Source organism: Macrotis lagotis, chromosome 4 (genome assembly GCF_037893015.1).
Source record: "Macrotis lagotis isolate mMagLag1 chromosome 4, bilby.v1.9.chrom.fasta, whole genome shotgun sequence".
Taxonomy (NCBI): Eukaryota; Metazoa; Chordata; class Mammalia; order Peramelemorphia; family Peramelidae; genus Macrotis; species Macrotis lagotis.
Genome location: NC_133661.1, coordinates 221817630 through 221844990, shown reverse-complemented (window position 1 = coordinate 221844990; position 27361 = coordinate 221817630). Strand labels below are relative to the sequence as shown.

The following is a 27361-nucleotide window of genomic DNA, read 5'->3' as shown; positions in this document are numbered from 1 at the left end:
ATCTTATGCTTGAAGGAAGAGAAGAATTTAAAAAGGCATCAACAAGAAGGGAGTGAATTCCCTACTTGTCTCTTCTAGGGTCTTGCATATTGAATTATCTTCTCTCTTCCTAATTTTTGACTTCCTTTTATTCTTTGAGTAGTACTAGACAGTGCATAGAAAGCAGACCTCCAGGAAGAGAAGCCTTGGGTTCAGACACACCCCTGACACATATGGGCTATGTGACCCATGTGGCCCTGTATAACCTGACTCCACTCTACATGATTATGCATCATTAACTTGTTGGTATTGTAGGCAATTCTCCAAGACTATAAACTGCAGAGAAGGAGCTGACTTGTACTGATAGAGAGAGTTTCCTTATATGGGAATTTCTTTTAATCAATTAAAGTCCTTATCCCTATTTTCTCCTTATTTGATTCTTTTCTCATTGCCTATAATATGCTCAGATTTCTCTCTTCCTTTAAATATCTTCATTAGATTCTACTATCCTTTCAAGTAACCATACCATATCTTTCTTCTTTTTCACAGGAAAAAAAAATTGTTTATACTTGTTGCCAACACTTTCTGGCCAACCATTTGGTTCTCTCTTGCTCTTGCTTGATTTCTGACTCCTTTCCTTGACTGAAACTCCTCTCTCCAAGATCAGCAATGACTTCTTTATTGCTAAATTAAATGGCTTTTTAATTGATTTCCATCCTTTTTGATCTCTCAGAAATGTTAATGCTGTTAACTACCCAACCATAGATATTTTTTCCTCCCTAAATTTTGGTCAGTGTTTTCTTCCTACCTCTTTGACAATTCCTTCTCTGTCTCCTTTGTAGGGTCATCATCCTTATTTCATTCCTTCTATATTCTCTCTCACTGGTTGTATCTTCCAAATTTAGGTTTACTACCTTTATTTCTGTCTTTTTTTAAACATAATCACTTTATTTATTTTCATGTTACTACAATAGTCTTGTTGTAAAAATAAACATAATCCCCCCCCTCCCCTGGCAAAGATAGAGAAACCTCAAGAAAAATAAATGAGAGGGAAAAAAGTATACTTCCTTTCTGTCTTGAGACTATTCCTGCATCTCTAGTTACTTGTCAGACCTCTTCATCTGGGTGTCTCATAGGTAACTCAGATTCAACATGTCCAAATTATCTTTCCTGTTTTTAATTAATTCTTAATTCTTACATTCTAATTCTTTCCACATCTTATTAATTCACCTATCCCCAACTCTGCCAACATCCTTGACAACTCAACCCTTCTCTATCTGATAACTCTTCTCATTGACCACTGCAATAACCTCCCTGCATTCAGTGTCTTACTTCTATTCTTTCCTGCACACAATTGCCAAATTGATATTCTTAAAATGCAGATTTGATCATATCATTCCTCACTTTGAGAAGCACTAGTTCTTTTGCCTTTAGGATAATATACAAACTTCCCAGGTTGAAGTCTACCTTTCGAGGCTTATTATATATTATTGGACATCATTCCACTTTCTGTACTTTTTTTGTCCTTTTTTGTCTAGAGGCAGCTGAGTGACATATGAACAGAGTTCTGGACCGGGAGTCAAGAGGGTCTAAATTTGAATAATTACGCCCTGAGCAAATCATTAGAATGCAGGCTTCTTAAGGCAGGGACATTTTCCCTTTTTCTTTTTGAATCCTCCTTGCTTAATACAGTTCCTGGTTAGTAGAATGTACTTAATCTATGATTGTTGACCCATTGACTTAATGACCATACTCCTCCACCTCTCTAATGAAAGAAAGACAGAGAGGCAGCTACATGTGCATCGGATAGATTACTGGCCCTGGAGTCAGGAGGACCTGAGTTCATATTTTGCCTCTGACACTTAATAGCAACTGAGTTGTATGACCTTGGGCAAGTCACTTAACCTCATTGCCTTGAAAAAACTGGAAAAAATGAGAAAAAAGTGCATTCATTTTGTCAACTATTCTCCACAACTGAGATTTGTTAGTATGATTTCAGAGTGCAGTTCTCATTAGCACTGTTCCCATTGACAGTCCAAATACCTAAAGATAACTTTTAAAAACCTTTCTTTTCCTCTGAGTAATAGTGATAAGAATTTTACATCAGAAGATGGGTTTTTTGAGTAAGGAAGTGGCATTAGGGCAGGCTTTATCAGCATTGTGATACACTTTCCAAAACTTCATAGTAATATATTGGAAAAATCTTTCTATTGGGAAAAGTTGTCCAGAGACTTTATAATAACTGGGAAAAGAATGAAAGTGTCAGTCATTCAGATTCCTACTAAAAAAAAAATAGCTAGTCCTTATAAGCCCACAGATACAGTGTGTCTAAGCAGGTGTGTTAGTGTATACATCATTGACTGAATGCCCATATCCAAGCCTTTTGCATCTCAAAAGGCAGATGCTTCCCTAGAGACAGTACAGATGGGGAGAAGAGCTGTGTTTATCAAGTGTTTATTGTCTCTTCTGGCTCAAGGAGTGGCTCCATTCTTTGCCCTCACATCCTGGTGTTGATTGGATTCACATGTCTCTCCAGTTGAATTGTTACTCCATACTCCTCCTAAACCAATCTTTTGTTCTTGACAGCTGAACACATTCATTCTTAATGACCTTGGCCAGGAGTCCATTGGAACTATGCTAGGGATTCCTTTCCTGTCTTAGATTAACTCATTCCCTCTACAGACAGTTCTTTATACATATGCATAAATACACATGTTATATATTTAGACACATATTTATTTAAAGAAATTCTTGGAACTAGAAGGTAGATTTTTAGGGAGAATAAAATTAAGGGGAAAATAAAATTTTAGGGAGAATAAAATAAAATTAGCAATATTTTTACAGCCAGGAAAAAAAGCTGTGATCATTGCTTTATATAATTCCTTGACTGCTCCAAAATCTATAACTTATGTGTTAAGACAAAGGGCTAGACCATATTAATGGTCTTACAACAGTATCTGATGTAAGAGTTTTTTTTGGTATTTGCCTAATAAATGTGGTTCTTTGAAACCAGGGCATCATAGTTGCTTAATCATCTGGCACAATGCCGACAGATAGAAGGTATTTAATAAATGCTTGTAAAGTTGAATTGGACCACAAGATCAGGCACCTTAGGCAAAAAAGTAGAAAAGAATTGGTATCAAGATCTTGCTTTCTTGGCAGTTGAGAAGTCAACTCTCTTGCTGAGTGTGTATTATATTAAGTGGATCTTAGTAGTCAATCTCTAGGCTCAAGCTGGTTTCTTCCTCCTCTGCCACAGGACATTTTCAAAAGCCACTACCTCTGGCTTTTGATATGTCCTAAGGTAATTATAAATAGATAAACTATCTGATTCATTCATTAACATCCATTTATGCATTCATTCATTAAACATTCAAAGAGGGGCGGCTAGGTGGCTGTGGATAAAGCACCGACCTTGGAGTCAAGAGTACCTGGGTTCAAATCTGGTCTCAGACACTTAATAATTAACTAGCTGTGTGGCCTTGGGCAAGCCACTTAACACCATTTGCCTTACAAAAAACAAACAAACAAACATTCAAAGAGGATGAATAGCTCCTCAAGGTCAGTTACAGCACTGATGGCAAATTCTTCAATCTGAAAAAACTACAAACCAAGACCAAAGTCGAGGGAGTGCTGGTGCAGGATCTTCTGTTTGCAGATGATTGTACACTCAATGCAACTTCTGAAGCTGAGATGCAATGATGTATGGATCAATTCTCTGCTGCCTTAACTAATTTTGATCTAACAATTAACACCAAGAAAACACAGGTGCTCCATCAGCCAGCACAACACCATTCATATGTGGAACCATAGATTACAGCAAATGGAGAAGTTTTGAGTACTGTGGAAAAGTTCATTTACCTTGACAGTGTCCTTTCCAAGGAGGTACACATTGACAATGAGGGTGACAAATGCTTGTCCAGAGCTAGCTCAGTATTTGGGAGGCTTCTAAGAAATTGTGGGAGAGAAGAGATATTAGACTGACTACCAAATTGAAAGTCTACAGAGCCATTGTGCTGACATCATTGTGAAACCTAGTCAAGCTACCAGTGCCTTGTCAGGAAACTGAATCATTTCTATTTAAATTGTCTTAGGAAGATACCAGACACTGAGGTCCTTTCTCAAGCTAAACTGTCCAGCATTCCAACATTACTACAGAGAGGCCAACTACGATGGGCTGGAACTTTGTTGGAATGCTAGATGTATGTTTGCCAAGAAAACTATTTTATGGAGAACTCATACAGGGCAGGTGCTCACAAGGGGGTCAGAAGAAGAGATACTGAGACATCCTGAAAATCTCATTGAAGAACTTCAGAATTGGATTGTATAGCATGGGAGACACTAGCACAGGACCGCCTAGCATGGTGTACCCTCATCAGTGAGGGGGCTGCCTTCAATGAGGAAGACAGAAGTGAAGCAATTGAAGCAAAGGAAATGTGACATCTGTAAGTTTAGATAACCCACCCCAGGTGTTTACATGGACTATTTGTGCCCAACCTGTGGTAGAACATTCCAAGTTCATATTGGTCTTATCAGCCACAGTGTCTCCCTCCTCTGCCACAAGACATTTGCAAAAGCCACTTCTGACTTTTGATATGTCCTGCAGTAATTATAAATAGATAAACTATCTAATTCAGTGTCAAACATAGTGATGTCATTTTAGTTTTCTATTATTTTATAATAGACACAACTCTAATTTCAATAAGAAAAGTCACATTTATAACATTTGTGTGTATTTTGCATAACATTATCTCACTCAACCTTGACAATAAATCTGTGAAGTAGATATAAATTTTTTCTCCATTTTAAAGATGAGAAAAATGAGGCTTAGAAAGGTCAAGTGATATCCTGGGTTTCACTGAAGGTAAGTGTTGGAGTAAGCATTTGAATTTGTATCTTCCTGATTCCAGGTCCTGGACTCCACTATTTTTGTCCCTTTTCTGCCTCATTGCAAATAGCAATTGCTTCTGTCTTGGCCAGAAACCCTAGGGGGTCATCCCACCTCCACCCCCTTGATTTTTTTTTTGTACTATGCAAAAGACTTCTTGCTTCTTTTCTTTCTTACCTGCTTTAATCACAGAGAAACCCTGAGTGTCTATTCTCCAACTTAAAAAAAAATCCTAAAACAATTTTCTTTTTTTTTTTTTGTAAGAGGTTGTTCTTGATCTCTTTACTTTTTCTCACTTTTACCTAACCTTAGTGACCATTTGTGACCTGGGAAAGATCTAGCTTTAAAAGGCCAAGATCTCCCATTGCAGCCATGGCCATCTCCTGTCATCCTGATCTATATCTGGTCATTGGACCCAAATGACTCCAGAGGAGAAAGTAAGACTGGTGACTTTGCACAGCATCCCCTCACTTAAATCCAATCCACTTGCATGTAATGACATTTTCCAGATGTCATGGTCTTCTTCAAGAACAAAGAATAAACAACATCTGCCTTATAAATAAGTCACATAGTAAAGGCCATTTCAATAATTTTGTGCATGGGCATATTCTCTGCAAGGATCACAATGCTCTCTAACTTAGTAAAGAGATTAACAGTTGCAATAGCCTAAAAAATCATCATCCTTTGATGAATTTAGTAAAAAGGTTCTATGAATTTATAGTACCTATCTAGGTTGCTACTTAGTCAACATACATACTTATCCATCATTGAGATTATACTTTAGGTCTTCCTAGATTGGTAGGATTTTGGGAAGAACCCAAGGTTCCATTTATGAAATAATAAGACTTCAGAATCAATGAAGATTAGCAAAGGATTTGCAAGTCATTAGATCAATCAACCAGCTTTGTTGATTAACACCCACTGGAATGGAAAGATGAAATGAAATAATTTTTGTCCTCAGGTAAGTTCATAGGCAACCTATATATACATATATGTATAAACAAAAAATATCAAAAATAATTATAAAGTAATTTTTCAAGGGAAGGCAATAATAACAGCTAGAGTATAGAATGAGTAAATCAGAAAAAGTTTCCTGTAGAAAAGGTGTTTAAGTTGAGTGTTGAAGGAACTTAGGGAGTATAAGAAGTGTAAATGAAGAAGGGATGAATTCTTGGAATAAGGGACAGCCTTTGCAGCTGTCTATTTAAATCAAATTCAATTAAAATTTTTTTCCTAGCCATGTATTTGAACTGAATTGATTGCTCCTGGGGTGAGGGTGGAGTTATCCAAGAAGCATGAGATATAATTCTTATCCTCAAGAAATTTATTATTGAATTCTCAGAAGGGAATAGTAGATAGGCCCCAAGTAGATAGGGCCCAAGTAGATAGACCCAGACCAAGGTGTATTCCCTTTCTGGATAAAAGATCTCAATGCTAAAACCAAAGTAAAAACCAAAGGTTGGGTCAGGAACAAGGGTTCATTGGAAATGCAAAAGCCAAGAGTTGATTGAGATGATAATCTGGGGGTCAGCAGGAGTTTTTGAGATAGGGAGGTAGGTAAAGAGGTCAGAAGGCATAGTGCTAGAAGTGTCAGGAAATGATTGTCTGATGCAATCTGTTTCTTAGACTGTCTGATGCAATCTGTTTCTTAGAATTACTACTCTTTTATTGTGGTAGTGTATTTTCCCCCACCTTGCACTGCTTAGATATATAGACTCTCACATGGATATGGGTACTGGGACTACCCTCTTTACCTGCATTATATTAATTAAGGGCAGCTTGCCCTTACCCACAGTGGATAGAATACTGGGCCTGGAGTTCAAATTTGTACTAGTGGCCCTAAGCAAGTCACTTAACAATGTTTGTCTCCACTTCTTCTATAAAATGAACTGGAGAAAGAAATGGCAACCCCCTCCAGTATCTTTGCCAAGGAAACCCCAAATGGGGTCATGAAGAATCAGAAAAGAATGAAATGACTAAACAACATATTTATGAAGTATATAGATGGGCATTGTCTTTTTCTTGGAACATCTGCTTTTCAATAACTTGCTCAAACAGCTGCTTTTCTTCCTTAGGTGTTGATAGTTAAGGCTGATAACCTTTATACAAGGTATGATGGATAGGCAGATTTTACTGAAATTTTCTTTAAAAATTTTCTGGTAGCCTTTGCTTTCATATCACTTTCATTTCTGAACATATATCCCTCCCCACTTAACTATCTTTTGTAACAGAATAAAATGAAAGAGAAACTCATCAGTTAGACAAAACTAACACATCAACCGAGTATGATAGAAATATCAATGTTCTACATCCATAGCCCCTTATTTAAATAAGGGAGGAAAAAACATTTTCCTATGTCTTCTCTCATAATTATTGTGATGTTATTTTCTTGCATATTTCATTCTGCATTAGTTCATCTGTCTTTCCGTTCCTTTTATGAATTCTTTGTCATCATCATGTCTTATAGTATAGTAATATTTCATTTGCTTCATTTCCCACAATTTGTTTTCAGTTCTGCTTTAAACATGTCAATGCATGCTGGAATGAGTTCATACTGCCCCTCATAAAAGTGATTAAATTTTTAGTGTGATTATTTATTTACCTTAGAAATCAGAAAACCACATTTGAATTATTGTTTTGTTGGCTGTGTAGACTTATTGTTATGGGAAAATGTTAATAACACCAATTAAATTTAAAAGTGTGTCATGTTTACATTTCCCCCCCAGAGAGCCAGTCATTAAACATTGACTAGCACATTCCTCTGAATATGAGTTCTTTCTTCCTGCCTTTGACTTCATTGGAGTATATTCCTAGAAGGATTATTGAGCAAAAGAATATTGACATTTTGGTCATTGAAAAACAACAATATATTTTCAAATTGTTTTCCAGAATTGACAGCCCCATCAACTCTATAGTCTGTCTTCCTAGCCCTTCAAACAAATAAATATCAGTCTTTTATTTTTGTCAATTTGGTGATTGGAAAATCTGGTAACAAAGGCTACCAGAAAATTATTCGAATTTTTCATTATTGATGATTTGGATCAATTTTTTATATTGCTGTTAATTATTTGATTTTTTCTTTTGAAAACTCTCTATCCTTTGACCATTTATCCACTGGAGAACAACCCTTGGCCACTTGATGTTTTTAGACAAAAAACATATTAGATGAAATAATTTTACTTCCATAGAAAAAAGGTAATAAAATGTCCTAATATATAATAGTATCATAATGGGTCATTGCATTACTACTGGGGAGTTTTTTATAATGGTACTTGTTATTGTGTGTGTATATATATATATATATATATATATATATATATATATATAGTGTATTATTGTGTATGTATAGTATATTATTATTCTATAGAGTATGCCTTATGTGTTGGGTGTATTTTTGGTCATTTTTGTGTGACTCACATTCATTTAGGTTAGGGACTTTCTATTGTAGTCATAATAGTGTCATAAGCATTAGGATGATGATAGAAGATCTAGAATATTAGAACCAGAGATCATTTAATCCAACCTTATTGTTTGCTAGATGACTGAATTAAAAAAAATAAACCACACACACAAATAATGGCTTGTTTGAGTTCATATATAGAGCTTCTTGATGGCCTATCTGGAACTTAGAATTAAGTTCCTTGATTATTGGCCTAAAACTCAGGTTTAGACTCCTTCTAATCTACCATGATGGCAGTGGTGGTGAGGTGATATTTATTAGTTGAGATAGCAATGTTAGTAATGGTGATCTTGATGGGAGGAAGGGAATGCAGATAATGGGGATGAGGATGGAGATGGAGATGGGGATAGAGATTGGGATGTGGATAGAGTTGAAGAAGCAAGAGCAAACTGACCTTTCTTTCCTTTATATTTTCAGACATAGATGAGTGTCGCTATGGCTACTGTCAGCAACTATGTGCTAATGTCCCTGGCTCTTATTCCTGTACATGCAACCCAGGATTTACCCTCAATGAGGATGGAAGATCTTGCCAAGGTATTTCTCATTGTGCAATAACTTTAAAAATTGAAAACCTAAATTATATTTCTATTTTAAATTTACATTCAGAGCCTGAACTTTTTAGACATGCTAAAACATTAAAAGATATCCCCTTTCCTCATTGCTCCTCTTGAAAGCTTCCAGAAACGTAAGTATTGATCATAGTCAACTACATAAATTGTCCTGTGGGCAGGAAACTCTCCTGGGGTAAGAACTTCAGCCAACTATCATAAAGCCTAGGGTTTCTTAGACACAGCTGCATTTGATGTCTCATATTTGAAACTTGCCTTATTTATTCTCTTGGTTCCTTGAGAGCTATGTCAACAATCAAATTCAAGAGACCAAACCAAACTTTTCAAAAAGAGCTCCTTTATCTATGGTTCATTTCTCTTTTTCCTCAAAGAGCTAGGGACTATTTTTGTGTTTACATTGAAATTGGAAGCCTTAGGATGAGGAACTTCTCCTTCCACTGCTGCTGCACAGTTTGTAGTCCCAGAGAGTTGCCCAGAACACTGGAAGTTAAGTGACTGGTACAGAGTAATAGAGCCAGTGTGTATCAGAAATGGAATTTGAATCCAGGTCTTCCTAGTTCCAAGGCTCACTCTACTGCAATATGCCATACTGACTGGAAAAATTAAAAATGATTTTAAACAGAGTTTCACGACATATTAGGCATCCTATCTCCCCCCCCCCCCAGTACCCAGTAAACAAATATGCCTTGGTGCTTTAGCTCAGGTTTACAGGTCTCTCTTGCCAAAGAGGGGAATGGGTTAAACCCATGGATTTTCTTAAATTATTATTTTTTTTTGCAAGGCAGTGGGGCTAAGTGGCTTACCCAAGGTCACACAGCTATGTAATTATTAAGTGTCTGAGGTCGGATTTGAACTCAGGTACTCCTGACTCCAGGGTTGGTGCTCTTTTCACTGTGCCACCAAGCTGCCCTGATTTTCTTAAATTCTTAATGTACTACAATGTCTCTTGAGGGACAGAAACAATCCATTTGAATGGTCTTAGGGAGATTCTGAAGAGCACCAGGCAGGAGAAGATATCAGATTCTGAAGTACTTTCTTGAATTAAACTTTTTCAAACTCTACTACAGACAGTGCAGCTCTGATGGGCTACATGTTCAAATGTCAAACTTATGCTTGCCAAAGAGACAATTTTATGAAGAACTCACACAGTAAAGGTTCATAGGAGGGTCAGAAAAAGTGATACAGGGATACTCTCAAGTCTGTCTTAAGAACTTTGGAATTGATTTGTAACATGGGAGATACTGACACAAGACTGCCTAGCATGGCGTGCCCTCATGAGAGAAGGTGCTGTTCTGCTTGAACAAAGCAAAATTGAAGCAGTGCAAAGGAAATGTGGGATGCACATTCCAGGTATTCTCATGGACAGTTTGTGCTTGATCTTTGGTAGAGCATTCTGAGCTCATGTTGGTCTGATCAACCACAGTCAGACAACTCTAACAGAGTGATGTTGTATCGGTCCTTTTGGAGAACAAAGTACAACAACCAATCAATGTACTAAGATCAGTGCTAAAGGACACATTAATATCCACATCCTGATATTTTGGCTCTGAGTTCCCTTGTATAGAATGGGGAGGGCTTGAAACCTGTTTTCACTTGTCTCCAAGTCTGGGGGTGACACTGCTGGTCTGTGTTGTGTTTCTTACCCCATTTTCATCAAAGCCCTTGGGGAATCTGCACCTAAGCCCATTCACAAAATCCCCAAGGATACATCCCTAAGCATAAACTACCATGGATTTGTGCCCAAATATGCCCACAATCCGCTGGTGTTGGTTCAAATTCCCTCATTCCTTATAGTGCCATTGCTTTCTAACCTTACTTATTCTCATGATATATTTTAATCTTCATTCCTGCCACTAGTGTTTCATTCTTCTAGATCTCTGAATCTACTCAATAAATATATCACTCATATATTCATGTACCCAGAGGTCTATTTCTACCTCTCTATATACTATTTCATTGATTACTAGTGTCAGGAGAATGATCTGCCTGCTATTTTTTATATCTGGTGGGCTAATTAATATCTAACTTTTCTTTCTTCATCTATCCAGAGTGTTGCTGTACCTTTTCTTGAATCCATATGAGTAGATACCCAGACTTAGACCTGCTTGCATTAAAATTCCACCTTAGAGTCTAAACAAATCTCTCAGTCTTTCTGAGTTTGTCTCCTCATCTGTAAAACAAGGGGTGCGAACTGGATGACTTGAAGATTCCTTCTACTTCTAAATCTATGTTGCTATATAAAAGACACACAGCTGCTTCTCCTTAAGATTTGAGCACCTGGGTCTGTTGAAATAGGAGGGGCTCACACAGTTTATTGGAGTCACAATTTATTGTGAGTCCAAACTATTTGACCTTGGGTAAGGTCAGTTCATCTCTTTGAGTCTCATATTTAAAATGGAAATAACACTTGCACTATTTCATAGGCTTTTTGGGAAGAAAGTGCTTTATGGATGCTCACATGTTATAGAAATGTGAGTTATTACAACCTTAAGGGCAGGATGAAGCCTTTGTAGTCTCTATGGTGGGAGGGGTAGGTTGTTTTCCTTTCAAGCAGGGCCCATTTGGGCAGTTTTTATGTCTTTGTCTGTAACCTTCCCACCAATCTTAGGGCTATAGAGCATGAAACTCAGAACAGAGGTTACTGCATAATTTCCCTTTCCACCCAAGTCTCAACAAAAGCATAACGAAACAAAAGTACAGTCTGGTTTTCACATAATCAATTCAAATGCTGATAAGTCAGAAAAACAAATACCACTACTAGCCAGCAAGGTTCTCATCTGATCTTTTCTTTTACTCAGGAAGTGAATATGGCCTTCAGACCTCAGGAATTAGGGCATGTCCTGTGGGGGGTCGTGGGCCTTGGCATACTCCCAGTCAGTCAGTGCAGCAGACACAGAATGAGGTCTTTGTCTCAAGGCTGTCACCAGACTTAACAGGGACAGTTTCCTCATTGCACCATTAATGGTCTGGCCTGCAAGCTTTGGACCTGGCTGGGCTAAGTTAGATGAAGGATATTATGACTCAATCAGTTGGATCATATCTACATTGTTGGATAAACAGGAAGGGATCAGAATTAGAGTTTGATCCCATGTTCCCTGTTAGTCACTCCTCCAAGGCAGTGCCTGAAAATAAATGATTCTGAGAAATTTCTATTGTGCTCATATTGTCAGTATAGGTCCTAGACTGTTGGGGTTGGCAAGGACCTTTCAAATCATCTACTCCAGGGATTTTTAACCATTTTTATGTCACCAACTCCTTTGGTAGTCTGGTGAAACTGAAAGATTTCTTCTCAGAATGACGTTTTTCAAAGCTTGAAATAATAATAATAATAAATGCATAATTATAAAAGAAACTGATTATATTGAAATAGTAATTAAAATATTTTTAAAAGTTCACAGGGCAGCTAGGTGGCACAGTGGATAGAGCACTGGCCTTGGAGTCAGGAATACCTGAGTTCAAATCTAGCCTCAGACACTTCATAATTACCTAGCCATATGGTCTTGGGCAAGCCACTTTAACCCCATTGCTTTGCAAAATCTAAAGAAAAAAAAAGTTCACAGACTCAAAAAAAAATTCACAGACTCCAAATTAAGATTCCTTTATTTCAGGGTGGTTCAGAATCCTAATTTTACATAACTGAGGCCCAGAAATAGAAAATGATTTGCCCAATAAGTAATATGTGGTGAAACCAAGACTAGAATCTGGGTCTCTTGACTTAAATGCTGAACTTTTCCTTTGGAGGTGCCAATGAGGAGCAAGCAGAAGTTTAGGCATCCTTGTGCACTAGCTCTTCTGCAAAGGACAGTTCCTGGCTCCTTTCAGTGTGGGAGGATAAGGAAGTTGGATACAATGTTAGAGGGTAGCTAAGTGGCACAGTGAATAGAATGCCAGGTCCAGGGTCAGGAAGATTCATCTTCCTGAGTTTAAATCCGACTTTAGATACTTATTGGCTCTGTAACCCTGGGCAAGTCACTTCACCCTGTTTGCCTCAGTTTTCTCATCTGAAAAATGAGCTGAAGAAGGAAATAACTAAACCATTCCAACATCTTTGCCAAGAAAATCCCAAAAGAATCAACTTTGTGTCAATAACTTTGTGTCAGCAAAGAGTCAGCTCCTGAATGATAACAACCAACTGTGTCATACTTGGAAAACTAACACAGGGAATATCTTATGGCCAGCAGGATCTGTTTCCCAGGGTACTGGAATCTAGTAGCCAGCTCAGGGTGTGTGATACCAGGTCAGGTCAGCTTGGTTATAATGCATATCTTCCATATCTTGGATAGACATGTGATGAAGAATGATATACATATTCAGAACCAAATTGTCTGCTAATATTCTCAGGAACAAACATACCAACTTTGAGGGCCAGGTAGGTTTAGATACGTGAATTTGCAGATTTGTGCTATGGAAATATATATTTTTTAATCACCAATGCCTCATATGCACAGTCAATATTTGTAATAAGAACACACTATTATAGAACATTTTATGCTTTTCAGGAAACTTTTATATGTTATCTCATTGGATCTTCACAACATCCTTTGAGTGAGATAGATCCTACATAGGTTTTATGACCTACTCAAAGTCATACAGTTGGTTTGTGATGGAGTCCAGATTTAGATTCTTTCTTTACTCCTAAACAGTAGTAGGGAACCACATGAAGGTATACAAAAGGTGACTGGAGTATTTTCTTGGGGCTGTTTGTCTGTCTCATTTTTCTAGAATGGCAACAGCTGGAGGGGCATTTTCCATTGCCATCCTAACTTTGGGCTCCTCACTCTCTTGTCCCTAAGTGATTCCCATTAGAATAGCCCCAATCTCCTCATCTCCCATTCAGCCTCAATCTCCACCTAGTAACCAAGCATCATGGAAATTTTCTTGGTTTGGTGGGAAGCTAGTCTAATCCCAATTTCTACTAAAGAAAATGAACCTTTGTTTGATAGATTGGAAAGGGATGATAGCATAATAGAATCAAAAATTACAAATTGAATTTCTAAAATTCAACTCTGTAGTCAGAGTTCATTCTAGCTTCCTCATTTTATAGTTATGGATACCAAGCTATAAATAATAAATGACTCCTCTGAGGTTATATAGCTAATATGAAATTTAATAATAATGATAATAACAATAGATAAAATAATAACTAGCATTTTATAGCACTTTAGGTTTTGCAAAATTTTTTACAGATATCCTGCAGCAAAGCTGGGGAATAGGTGCTATTATTCCTATTTTCCAAATGAGGAAACCAAGGTAGAGTAGAGGCTAAGTGACATCTAGGAAGCCAGTGCTATTGTTATCCTCATTTACAGATGAGGACACTGAAACAGAATAGAAGTTAAGTAACTTATCCAGGATCGTATAGTTAGTAAGTAGCTGAGACAGGATTTGAACAGTCTTTCTTAATTCCAAGTTCAGTACTTTATCCACTGCACTGCCTAGTTGCTAGAGATGACACTAGACATTTGCTTCCCTGCTTGGTTTCAGTTTTATGGGTCAAGATGTCTTACCCACCCAGGAAAAGCTCATAATTTCTAAAATTACAAATTGAATTTCTAAAATTCAACTCTGTAGTCAGAGTTCAAATTCAACTTCAGATACTTAATAGTTGTATGACCCTAGACAAGTCACTTAGTTTCTTCATTTATAAAATGAGGAAATGACAAACCACTCCAGTATCTCTGCTAACCCCCCTCCCCCCACAAAGGTCCCAAAGAATCAGGCATGACTGAAAATGACTAAACAAAAAACCACCATGGAGTTAAGTCTTGACTGGCACTATCTCTCTCAATCTTCTCTACCCTCTATTTGGAGGGTGGGGATGGGGTAAAGTACCAAATTCCTTCCAGAATCTTCCTTTGTAGAAGACAGAAACTGGATTAACTTGCTTTGTTTCCACCGAAAAAGATATCCCTGCATTCAGTATTCCCCTGCTGTCCCATCTTGCTACCCCGTCTGGATTCCTTGCCTCCTTTTGTATGTTGTCTCTCGCTTGAGATTGTAAACTCCTTGAGGCCAGGGGCTTTCTTTTTATCAGTTGTATCCCTAGTATTGGGATACTGGCTCATGATGGATACTTAATAAATGCTCACTGAATTGGATATGAACAGTTATTACTGATTCCGAATATAGCATCCTATCTACTGTGTCCTACTGCCTCGCCATAATTTAGTTTAACCCTTTCCTTTTTTTTTTCAGAAAAAGAATTTGATTCTCAGTCACTCAGATCACACAGAATTAGTAGCAGAACTGGAACTTAAGCTAAGGACTGTGTAGAGCTGGGATCCCTATCCCTATCTCTATCTTTTAATTTCCCTTTAAACAAGGACCTAATATATTTAAGTAACAATAATACTAACTCTTTTCACTTGTATAAGGGTTTATAGTTTCCAACCAGATCGTGGTTGTTAAAGGCAGTGGTCTATAGAGTAAGAATTCTGGTCTAGGAAATTTGAGTCAAATTCAGACTTTACTGCTAATTAGAATATGGCCTTTGCTAAGTCTTTTAAAACAAAAAAACAACTTCTTTGGATCTTTTTTTTTTCCATTTGTGGAATGAGGAGAATGGTCTAGATAATTTCTAATGACCTTTTTAGGTTTAAATTCTAGGATCCTTTTCAGTTGCATCAATCTGTACTGTTTGACATGGAAGGTATGCTGTGAAAAAAAAGGAAGTAATGAACTTTGTTTCCCCTCCAGATGTGAATGAATGTATGACAGAGAATCCCTGTGTACAGAGTTGCCTCAACACATTTGGCTCTTTCATCTGCCGCTGTGACCCTGGCTATGAACTTGAAGATGATGGTGTCCACTGCAGTGGTAATAGCCTTCAGAGGGGTGACCCCCATTCAGTATCTGTGGACTGGAGAGAGAATGGGGTTCTTTCACAGCTATTTCCTCCCACCTTCTGGCATATCTTTTGTTTATAAGCATATTTCAATAAGACCATAATCCATAGGAAACAGATGTGAAGTTAAATTGGTGAGGGGAAGGGGTTGGACTGGGGCTGAGAAAAAAGCACTAACAAAATATCCACAGGCAGAACTAGTATTTGGCATGGGTACTTGATAATTGTCTACCCTGTGCATGCATGCAATTATTCCTTCAATAAAACTTTTATAAAGCACCTGATACACACTGGGAAGGAACAATATATACCTTTTATACACAATGATTTGTCAATGCATTAGAGAGGTACAAAACAAAAAAAAAAGCTATGTGAAGTTTCTGGATGAAGATCCTGGTGGTTCATGGAAGACATTGTGCATTTAAGTTAGGCTTTAATAAATGGGTGAGTTTTCGATAGGTGAGGTTGGGAAGGGGGAGCATTTCAGGAACAAGGAAAAGTGGCATGCTCCAAGGCACAAGTCATGGTGGCATGAGAACACAGATATTCTTGGGGGTTAGAAAATAGCTCAACCACTCAGTTTCACATTTTCACATTTCTCTGACCCTTTGGTTATTTCATACTATAATATAAATTGTCCTTAGTCCAGTGAACAGTGCTTTTACTTAATGAATGCTTAAAAAATGAGTGTGGTATGAATGAACAAGCATGGTGACCAAGTGGTAAGTACCTGTCCTCCCTATGACAGCAGCAATTAAGACAATACTAGAAAGTTTGACTGATGCCAGATTGTGGATGTCCTTGAATGCTGATCTAAGACCATTACTCAATATGTGATAGGAAGTCATTAAAGATTTTTGAGTAGTGACAGCTTCAGTTAAATGCATATAAGGATTATTCTGATAGTTGTACAAAGGACAGCTCAGGGAAAGGAAAGGTATAGTTGTCTAGGTGGAAGGTGAAGAGAATATACTAGTGTGGTGACAGTGATGATAGAAACAGGGTGATGAATATAAGGTGGAGGTGGAATTGAAAGGACTTGGTAAGTAGGCAGTAGAGGAAGAGTCAAAGATGATACTAAAGTTTTGAAAATGGGAGAAAATGATGAAGTCAGAAGGGAGAACATCTTTATGGCCAGAGATTTAGTGGAGCAAAGTGTTGTCTTTCTGGAGGTGAAGGGAAGGGGGAAGACCCCTATTATAATTTCTTCTTTTTGTCATTTGTCTTGGAATTGACTAGAACTCTAAAGGACAACACAGGACAAGCTTAGAAAGAATCTGGACTTTTAGTTTTTGTTCACTTGAAAAAGAAAAGAGAGAAAGGAAAGACTGCCATTTTGATAAAAGATGTGGAATGAAAAATCTGAACTTTTCTTTGGAGCTATTCTAGTATTCTTGCTGCCCTGACTTGAGGTTACACAATCTGTTATTATGGTACTGAATGTGTACTGTGCCTTTCTCCCTTTTCCATTCCTCGAACCAGCACTTAAACAATGATTGGTCAATTGGAAATTTGGGAAGTATAACCCTGGATCATGAATACTGTAGCATAATGTTACAAATACTGTAACAAGGGAGTGGCCTTTTCTCATGGCCTATGCCATAGTCTTCAGATGTCCTCTCTCCTTTATAGGGTCAGAGGTGTTCTAGGACTTCCAAGGTATACCATTATAGACTGTAAACTCTGGTACTTTCTGGAAAGATTTGGTTAGGGTGTGAGGGATGCATTATATGTTTGTCATTTGAAAACTAGTTTGGCTATGACCACCAGAGATATGACCATCAGATAATAAATTATTTTGGTCATTATTCATAATAACCAGCTTCCAAATACTTGTAAGGGAGAAAGTATTGACCTAATAAAATTACAAATTCAATACAGTTCAATTAAAAAAAACCTAACATTTTATTTGTGGCTATTTTCAATTACAAGCTGTTAACCTGCAAATTTAGAGCCCAAGCCCAATCAGTCCCTGCTCTGGAGAAGCTTACATTGTATCTGGGAAGGAAAAAAGATATATAACTAAGCATACAAACATGTTGAAGCATACAGACATCAAGAATTTATACATTGATGTGGCTACATTTGATGCAAACCTACAAGGGAACCTGAAATATTTTGTAACTCCTTACTCCCATACCACAGCTGCTGTTCCTGCAAAGTTGGGTGCCCCCTCCCTCCCTCCATTGAGCTATAGACATTCATATAGGCTTGAGATTTTTCCCTTTTGCAAAACAGATTCTCAGAGTTAGCTACTTAGTCCAAACCCACACTTAGACATGAATATATTTTATATCTCTGACAAGCAGTTGAACCTTCTGTCATTAGTGATGGGAAAGAAGGCAACAAACTTTTATTAGGTTGCTACTATGTGCTAGATTCTGTGCTAAGTAGCTAATTTTTTTTTCAAGGCTCATTTGAGCTTCACAGCGGTCACATCAGGTAAGTGCTATTGTCCTCAGTTTACAATCCAGAAAACTGTGGTTAAGTGATTTGCCCTGGCTAACCACCTAGTAAGTGTCTGAGTCTACATCTGAACTCAGGTCTTCCTGACTCCATGCCCAGTATTCTATCCACTCTGCAGCCTAGCTGCCTGATGGAATAACCATTCCACTTTTAGGTAACTCTGCTTTTAGGAAGTATTTCGTTATATTGTATTGAGCTGAAATCTGTCTCCATGTAGCTTAGTTTTGCCACATAACAAATTTAATTCCTTCCACTTCAGATATCTATCCACTCTCCAATTCCTCGTGTAAGTTGCCCTGAAAGAGTTATTGATTTAATGAAATAAGGATCTAATATAAATTCACTCTATTGCCTGAGTGTTCATCTTCAATTTACTCCATTCCCCTCTTGACAATATAGCTGAAGTCTTCTCAGTCCAATCTTTTAAGTCAGAAGCCATTTAGTAATTATTCAGCTCTAAAGGATATTCAGCTCCTGGTTATTAAAGGAATCAGAAATTGCCAAAAGGCATAGAGAAATCCAAATGCCATTTTCCTCATGAGCACTAAATCTTTTACCAGAGTTGCTAACTGATGCAAAACTGACCTACTTACTGGGGTCAGTTCCTTATTTTTTCCTTGTCTATGTGGATAGTGAACAAAAGTAACAATGACACAGTAGGTTCTCAATTATTTTAAGAAAGGCTCAAAGAAAATAGGAGAAGCTAAGCCCTGGATAGTCTTCCTCTAAATCACTGAAAGTTGACTAGAGGGGAAAAAAACCTGGGCTATTTTTTCCTCCCTGCTCCCATATTCCTCTTTTCCTTGCATACCTTATTGCTTTGTCTCTGAGACTATTTGTAAAGCCATTAGCTAAAACTTTACGGGATTGTCCAGATTCTTTTCTTGAACTGGAATTCCATTGCATTGAATAGAGTTAAGTCCTTTTTCATTTAAACCAATTGGGGAAAATGTCAGTTAGAATAGGTGAAATGTTTAGAGAATATTTTAATAGAAATACATTTTATTATTTTTAAATGAACATACCAATTTCGAGGAATATAAAATGCTAGTTTGTTGTTAGAATAAAAATTTTTCAAAATCTAAAGAGGCAAGATAGTTGATTCTTTGAAATATGTTTCTTTTAATCTTGCTTACATTATTTCCTTAGCAAGCTATTTTTGTGGGGCAAAGATTTAAAATTTTTAATACCTACTTCCTGTATTAAGTATCCAGCAAGTACAAGTCTCTGGGAGGTCTATAGAACTATGGTAAATGATACAGGGCTTTCCCCTACTACAGTTTAAGTACCTTTCCTTCTGAGATTGCTTTCTATCTACCATCTATATATCTGCTATCTACTTAATGGTTTATATGTTGTCTCGCTCTTTAGAATTGCACCCCTCAAGGGCAGAGATTTTTTCCCCCTTTCTTTTCTTCCTTTGCTTATAGTTTACTCTTAAATGACTAACTGATAAGACATTCACAAAAAGTGCAACAGAAAATAGAATATCCCCTGGATTTGGAGTCAGAAGACCTAGGTTCAAATTCTGAAACTTTCATTTCCTACCTGTGTTGTCTTGGGAAAAGTCATTTAATCTCTCTGGGATTCAAGTCTCCTTCCCTGTTAAAATGAAAAAATTGGTACTTGGTAAATGAAGGAATTGGTATTGCTATCAATTGGTATAGTGGCTAGAGCATCGGGTCTGGAGTTAAGAAAACCCAAGTCTGGTCTCAAACACTAACCATGTGATGCTGGACAAGCCATTTAATCTCTTTTTGCCTCAGTTTCCTCTTCTATAAAATGGGGAATACCTATCAAATGAGTCAGCACCTACCTAGCAGGGTTGTTGTAAGGATCAAATGAGATGATTTTGAAACACTAGAAACATAGTAAGTGCCATATAAACAGCTATTATTGTTTTTAGTAGGAACTTAAATATTTACTGAATTGAATTCAGAGAGATCAGTATGACAAGCTGCTAAAATGACTCTGATCAAAGGTCAGATAACTTTAATGCTCTAATAAAAGGTCAAAGATACTTAATGCTTTGGATATCAAGAGAGATCATTGTGGCCTAGATCTGTCAAAGATTTCTTCATAGAGGAAGGTAAACTTGAACTTGGCCTAGCATCTAGCACATACCTTATATATAATAGTACAGTTGGTGTTTATTGGATTGGATAGGTAGAAAAGAGAAAACATTTTGAGTAGGAAGTGAGGAGGGGGAGCATAAAGGAAGGCATAATATTAACAGCAACTCACATGCATATATTGTATATGTGTATATATTTACATATATATGCATATTTACCTTAACAGGCCACACATGAACATATGCACATATACATACAAATACATGTATGTATGTATCTTTCTCTCTATCAATATCTCTATTTTTTTATAGATTTTTTTTTTGCAAGGCAATGGGGTTAGTGGCTTGTCCAAGGCCACACAGCTAGGTAATTATTAAGTGTCTGAGGCCAGATATGAACTCAAGTACTCCTGACCCCAGGGTTGGTACTCTATCTACTGCGCCATGTAGCTGCCCATATCTATATTTTTTCTTTTTTACAAAACACTTTCCTTCCAATAGATCTAAGAGGTATATGCACTGTAAGTATTGGATTTCCCAATTTATAAATCAAAAATACTGAGCCTCATACAGATGGAACAATTATTAAAGGTGATAGAGTAAACAAATGGTAGAATTGAACCTTGAACTCAGGTCTTCTGATTTATTTCAGCAGTCCTACCTGACAATACTGTTTCAGCATACTCCACATATAAATCACAGCCCTGCTAACTTCTAGCACCGGATATAGTACCCCCTAGTGGTCACATAAAATTCGTATCTGAATTATGTATTTAGAATAGCTTCTTACATTGGTTAGGTGCTTTTACAGCATATGCAGTATTTTTACATCTGAGTTGATCCTCCTGATAGAGCTGTAAGAAAGACAGAACATGGTAGGTCTAATAGTTTAAATTGGTCAAATGAAGAAACTAAAGCTGAGAGACCCTAAGTGACTTATCCAAATTACACATCTGTTAAGTGGGGGAGCCTTGGTTTCTGAATGAAAATATCCTCACAGTCCTATGAAAATGTTAATATTTCAATAATGTTCTTCAGAGGATATAAATTTAGAGAAATAATTCTAAAATTGAGAAGATCAGTTACTGTCCCAGAATGGTGAGCAACCATCTCATGCACTTAGCTTGTATTTGGGCCAGCCCCACTCATAGGATCCTAAAAGTGGTATCATGCAACCTCAGATCCCTTAAAAAATGCCTTAATTTAAAAGATCTTCTAACTTCTAAGTGATTTGGAGTCCAGAGATTCTTGGGTGAGGATTTCAGTAGAAATGAACCAAGAAGCTCCTCATTCTAAAGAAGTAAGAAGTAATGGCCATTTCAGGGGGAAAGAGGGTGATAGAAGCTGGCTTTCCCTAACATAGTAAATATGACATAAGGGACAGAGTGCTGCAGTTGGAATTAGGAAGACATGAGTTCAAATATTGCCTCATATACTTCCTAAAATGTATGACCCTGGAGAAGTCAATCTCTCAATCACAGGTTCCTCAGTTTGGGGACAATAATGCTAGTGTTATTAAAATTAACAAGTGAGACAATATTTATCTACATATCTACTTTACAAAATTTAGTGTGTGAGATAAATTCAACTTTCAAATCTGTATACTCAAAATAAATTTTGCAAGAATGTGGCCCTTTTCTAAGTGTCACTAAAAGGCCACTAAAAGGAAGAGAAAAGGACTTTTCATTCCTGCAGAAAGAGTTACATCAGGTTTACAACACCTGCTAGTTTCACAGACTAGAAAAGGAAACTCATTTACAAAGTTACCTACCCTGGGTAATTCTAGCTGCTAATGGTATGTGAATCAGGGAGTAACCTGAGGACAGGTCACATGGGAAAGAAGAGAAAGAGAGAAAAACATGTTTTTTTTGGAAGAGTAATCAAATGAGGCTCAAATGAAGGCCATGCTGCCAAATTCTGCCTGTAATGAACAGTTTCATTATTTGGGAAAACTCCCATTTCACTCACCATGGCTGACAGTGAAAAATTATAAAATCACCCTTACAATAGCTTCTCTTCTCTTTATTCTGGCCCTTCCCAGTCCAAAGGATAGGCCAGAGAATACTCTCTCTGCCAATTTTGGGACTGCCTGGAACCATTCATAAAGCCCCAAAGGAATAGATATTTCATATGCCTTAGGAAAACTTCTAAAGCAAGAGAAAAGCAAGAAAGATATATTCTCTTCCCTTTTTCTTTCATATACTCAGAAATTTCCTTCCTCAGCAGTGCTTTTTTTTAAACTTACTGTAACTTTAAAATAATTGCTAGGCTCGTAGATTTAGATTTTAAAAGTCAACTAGTTGAATCCATCATTTCACAGATGAGGAAACTGAGACCCACCAGTCAAGTGTCATGCCTAAGATCACTAGAGATAGTATCTAACAGAACTAGGATCCAAACCTGTCTTCTGATTAAAAACTCAGTTATCTTTCCTTTGTATAAAATGGCTAGAGAGATTTTGAAAAGGCAATAGATTCTCTGTCTACAGATTTATAGAATAAGGATAGAATTAGTTAAGTTGGGGGAGGGTCATCACTATAAAATGGGTGAAAATTTTGATCACAGAAATCTCTACTAATGTATGGAAAGGTCACATATTTATTGCATCACTGAGGGAGTTAATAAGGAGGCAATATTTATCTTTCTATCCCTTTTGTAAAACTTAAAATGCTATATAACTGGAATTATCAGTCTGTTGAAATATTGGGAGGAATTGGTATCCAGGAATACAACACTTTCCTAATGTAAACCCTTAAATTTCATGAAAAAAGTCTGCAGGACCAGAGAGGAATTCCACATATAGAGAAGATCAGCAGATAAATGGACCCTTGCTCTTGTCATTTTTCTAAAACTGACCTTATCTAGAAACTTACTATTTCTCTAATACATCTTCAGTATAATATAGTGGAAAGAGTATTGGGTTTGGAATAAGGGGATTTGGGTCTGAATCTTGGCTTAGTTACTAACTGTGTGAATTAGCAAAGGTCTCCCTCCAAGTTCTCAGTTTTCTTCCTTATTAGTATAATTAGGGGGTTGGACTAGTAAATATTTAAGGTATTTTTCCAATTATAAGTCAAATGGCAAATAGATTGATGGGCAGGTGAGTTACTAGAAGGTCTCAACAATTAAATATCAGACATGAGTTCATCATTCAATTCAATTCAATTCAAGTCATCTAGTATGTATTAAACATCTCTTATGAACAAAGCACTGTATTCAACCATTGGGACTACAAAGACAAAACTGTCCCTGCTCTCAAGGTATTTATATTCTTGAGGAAGGATATGAAGGATACGCAGTCCTAAATGCATAACATTTTGTGAATAGGGTGAATAATTAGAAAGATCAAGAAATGCTTTTCTAGGTAGCTTCTGAGGTTAGCCTTGAAGGAAGCTATGGATTCTAACAGGTAGAGGTGAGAAGGTGAGGCCCCAGTGTGTAGGTTAGTTTCTATAAAGACAGGTAGGTAGAAAAATGAAAATCTAAGTTCAGAGACTAGGAAGTAGACTAGTTTTGTTTTGTTGTGGTCTGAGTTTGGGGAGATAAATTTATCTCAAACTATATCATGTTTTAGATTCAGATAATTTGAAAAAAAATTAAATGAGTCCACAGTCAAACAGATTCATTCAGTTCAAGGAGCAATAGGGATCTACTTGAGAATTATATCGAACTTCTCAATCACTGTGACATCTGCACAAACTTTGACTTGAACTGAGCTCCCTGCAAGGGGCAGGGAGGAGAAGAAAGTTGGGACAGAAGGAGTAGGAGGGTTACTAGGCTTCCACCAATTCCATGTGTATACAGGCAGTACCCTGAATAGATCATTTTCCAGGAATCCATTGAGACAGTGTAGTACAATGGAAAAAACAAACCAAAAAACTTCATGTCTGGAATCAATGAAACTAACTCATTATTAAGTCAATCACTTTGACTGTAATTACTTTGCCTCATCTGTAAAATGAGAAAACTGGACTGAGTGATCTGTAATTTGAAGATAAGGTCCTTCTATAGATAAACACCAATGACCCTAATTTAGACCTGAAAATGGCACTGGAAAGCATGCTATCTCCATTTTTCCTTTGAGGTTTTTTAATTACTTGAAAAATTGAAAATTTTACTTGATTTTGTAACTGGTAGAGGTAATAGAGAGGTGGGGGGACTATATTGACATTTTTAGTGAATTTGTTGAACCTCTTGTGACAGGCAATATAGATATGTCTAGGGAAAGTTGACTTTAATTCAGCAGTCTTTGTACTTGTTGCCCCCCCAGATATGGATGAGTGCAGTTTCTCTGAGTTCCTGTGCCAACATGAATGTGTAAACCAACCTGGCACATATTTTTGCTCTTGTCCTCCTGGTTACATCCTGCTGGATGATAATAGAAGCTGTCAAGGTAAGTCAAAATGACAGAAAAAAGCATATGAGGCAATGGGGTTGGTAGATTGGGGAAGGGAGGGTTATGTTCAGTTCTGTGCCAGATTCTGTTCCATCTTTTACTGCTGCTAATACCAGAGACAGTACTTGGAGTAAGGAGCTGTATGCACCAGAATTTATACCTCTTCTTCCTTTTTTGCTCTTCTCTTCCCTGCTACTAAGTAAATGGGATTTTTAAAGAGAAGGAATGGAATATATCCCACTGACTACTGGGATTAGTGATCAGAGATTTGTGTCCCTTGGTGTTACATTTGTCGATAGTTGTACTTTTTACTATCCTGGGAACAAATGATTTTTTGCCTTTAGCTTAGATTGGGATGATGAAAGACATGGTCAAGTTCAATGGAAATTGAGAATTATCTCTGAGTATTTAAAGCCACAAAGTCAGAAGACCTTTACAGTAATTTTCACCTAGAGGGCTCCAGACAAAGTCTATGAAAGAAATATGAGGTAGCTTTGTAGTGTTACAGACTGGTAGAAGTAGAATCAAAGTTTTATCCCTCTTAACCTCCTTAAAGATCTTGATAGATCATTCAAGGGCAAGGAGTTTCTCAGGGCTGCATTATGAACATCTCTCTGAGAAAGAAGGTGTGATTAGAATCTGGAAACAAAGAACTAGAATGCAGATATGAGGATAGGTGATGTGGAAAATAGGTGACGTAAGGTCAGAGGAGCTTAATTATGGAATATGATTGAATGGAAAAATAGGAACTAGAGCCAAGAAATCCACATCCAGGGTGGAGTGGAAGCAGGTGACATTGCAAGAAATATGCAGAAGGTGGGTTCTGATAAAGCAGGTAGCCTACTTTGCATTAACACTATCTCACAATTGTTGGTAATTATATACAAACTCCCTTTTCTACCTGCTAGTGCTCCCACAATCCTCTGCACTTGTGCTTGTTGGTGATCAACAGATTGGGCTAATCCATTTGATGATCCATGATTTCTATATCCAGAAACTGATATAGCTTTAGAAACAGCTGAACTGAATGATGTTAACATAGCTTCCAACTAATAACTGCTTAAAAAGAAAGACTCCACTAGGAGTGCTCCAGTTGAATTTGGTTTGGATCATACCAGTTGAACTTGGTTTGGATCATAGAACTCAACAAGCTGTAAAAGATGGAGAGTCCTTGAGAGTTTTAATTCAGTCACTTTATCTTCCTGAATCTACTGAATTCACAATAGACTTTGTACCTCTCAATGGTCTCTCAGAGCCTACAGCTTGCTTCTGTTTTGGCTGGCAGGTCTCTTTTGTGTTATCTGTTCTATCAAGAGATAATTCTAGAAAGTTGTAATTGAAAAGAGCTGTCAAGTTCCTTTATGAGGGTCTCTCCAGGTAAGTTAGCCAAGCCACAATTGCCTTGAACCATATTCTTAGACTGGTCTGTTTCATACCAGGACCTCTCTTGATTTCCAGTGCTCTTCTGGAGGAAAGCTTTGGTCATACTTTTCTCCTCATTTCATTGAAAAATACTGAGGATGAATTTAGTCACAGTCATTGAAGGTCCACACTCTTGCCCAGTTAAGGAATAGTACAACTATTCTGTCCTCAGACTTTCCCTAGAACTTTTTAAAAAAGCTTACATTCCCTGATTACCAGGTCTGCCCTCAACTTTTTATACTCATGGCTTGTCTATACCACAAGGCATCAGGGAGCAAAGGAATAACAAGGAAGCTAACAAACTGTGTGGAAAAGATGGCCTCCTTGTGCTTTTTTAGTTAACAAAACAAAACAAAAAATGTTTCAAACTATCTCTCCTTCTATCTTCCCAATTCCACACAGAGGCCTGCTGTATTGAACTATATAACTAGACTATTTTTTGGGGGTGGGGGGAGGGTGGTGTCAGATCTGTCATTACCCTACTTGGAGATATCTCTTCAAAAGTTCTTCATTGACTTTGTTCCCTTTTTGCCTTTCAGATATCAATGAGTGTGAGCACCAGAACCACACCTGCATTCTTCAGCAAACTTGTTATAATTTGCAAGGGGGCTTCAAATGTATAGATCCCATTCGCTGTGAGGAACCTTATATTCAGATTAGTGACAAGTAAGTTGTATATTCCCAAGTGGGAGTAATGGTATGGTGGAAAGACAACCAGATTGAGTCAGAATCAATCAATCAAACGATCAATAAGCTTTTATTAAGTACCGTGCTAAGCATTAACAATGCCAAAACAAAAGGCAAAAACAGTCTGACCTCAAGGAGCTTATGTTGAACAGGACTTCTGTTCAAATTCTAGCTTAATTCCTAAGACCATGAGCAAATGACTTTCACTCTCTGTCCTTATTTTCAAGAGGTATCAACAGAAAGGTCAAATATATAATAAAATAGGATGTGAAAGTGCTTCAAGAATGTGAAGTTAGCACAAATATCAATCAATAGACATTTATTAAATACCTACTATATACCATGCTCTTTACTAAGCATTGGGGGTTACAAAAAGAGGCAAAAGACTGCTTGGTAAATCTTAAAGCACTATATGAACTCAAATTATGATTATCACTTGCATGTTCTAATAGACCTACAGCCTTATCAGTATACTTATGCCCTGATTATCCATCTTGGATAATAATTTATATAGACCCTTTGATTCTTTACAATTCCCATCCATATCTTTCTTAAAATTTTCTATAATAGAGAAGT

At 37.2% G+C, this 27361-nt stretch overlaps 1 protein-coding gene across 1 annotated transcript in view; it reads left to right on the top strand.

Annotated features, from left to right (window-relative positions):
• FBLN5 (fibulin 5) overlaps nt 1-27361 on the top strand; it is a gene marked incomplete at its 5' end in the record, with an annotated part of 86296 nt that overhangs the window by 15062 nt on the left and 43873 nt on the right. The window contains 4 exons of the mRNA XM_074236268.1: nt 8745-8861; nt 15593-15712; nt 24551-24673; nt 26638-26764. Of these exons, the coding sequence (XP_074092369.1) occupies nt 8745-8861; nt 15593-15712; nt 24551-24673; nt 26638-26764 (487 nt within the window). The remainder of the gene's footprint in view (nt 1-8744; nt 8862-15592; nt 15713-24550; nt 24674-26637; nt 26765-27361) is intronic.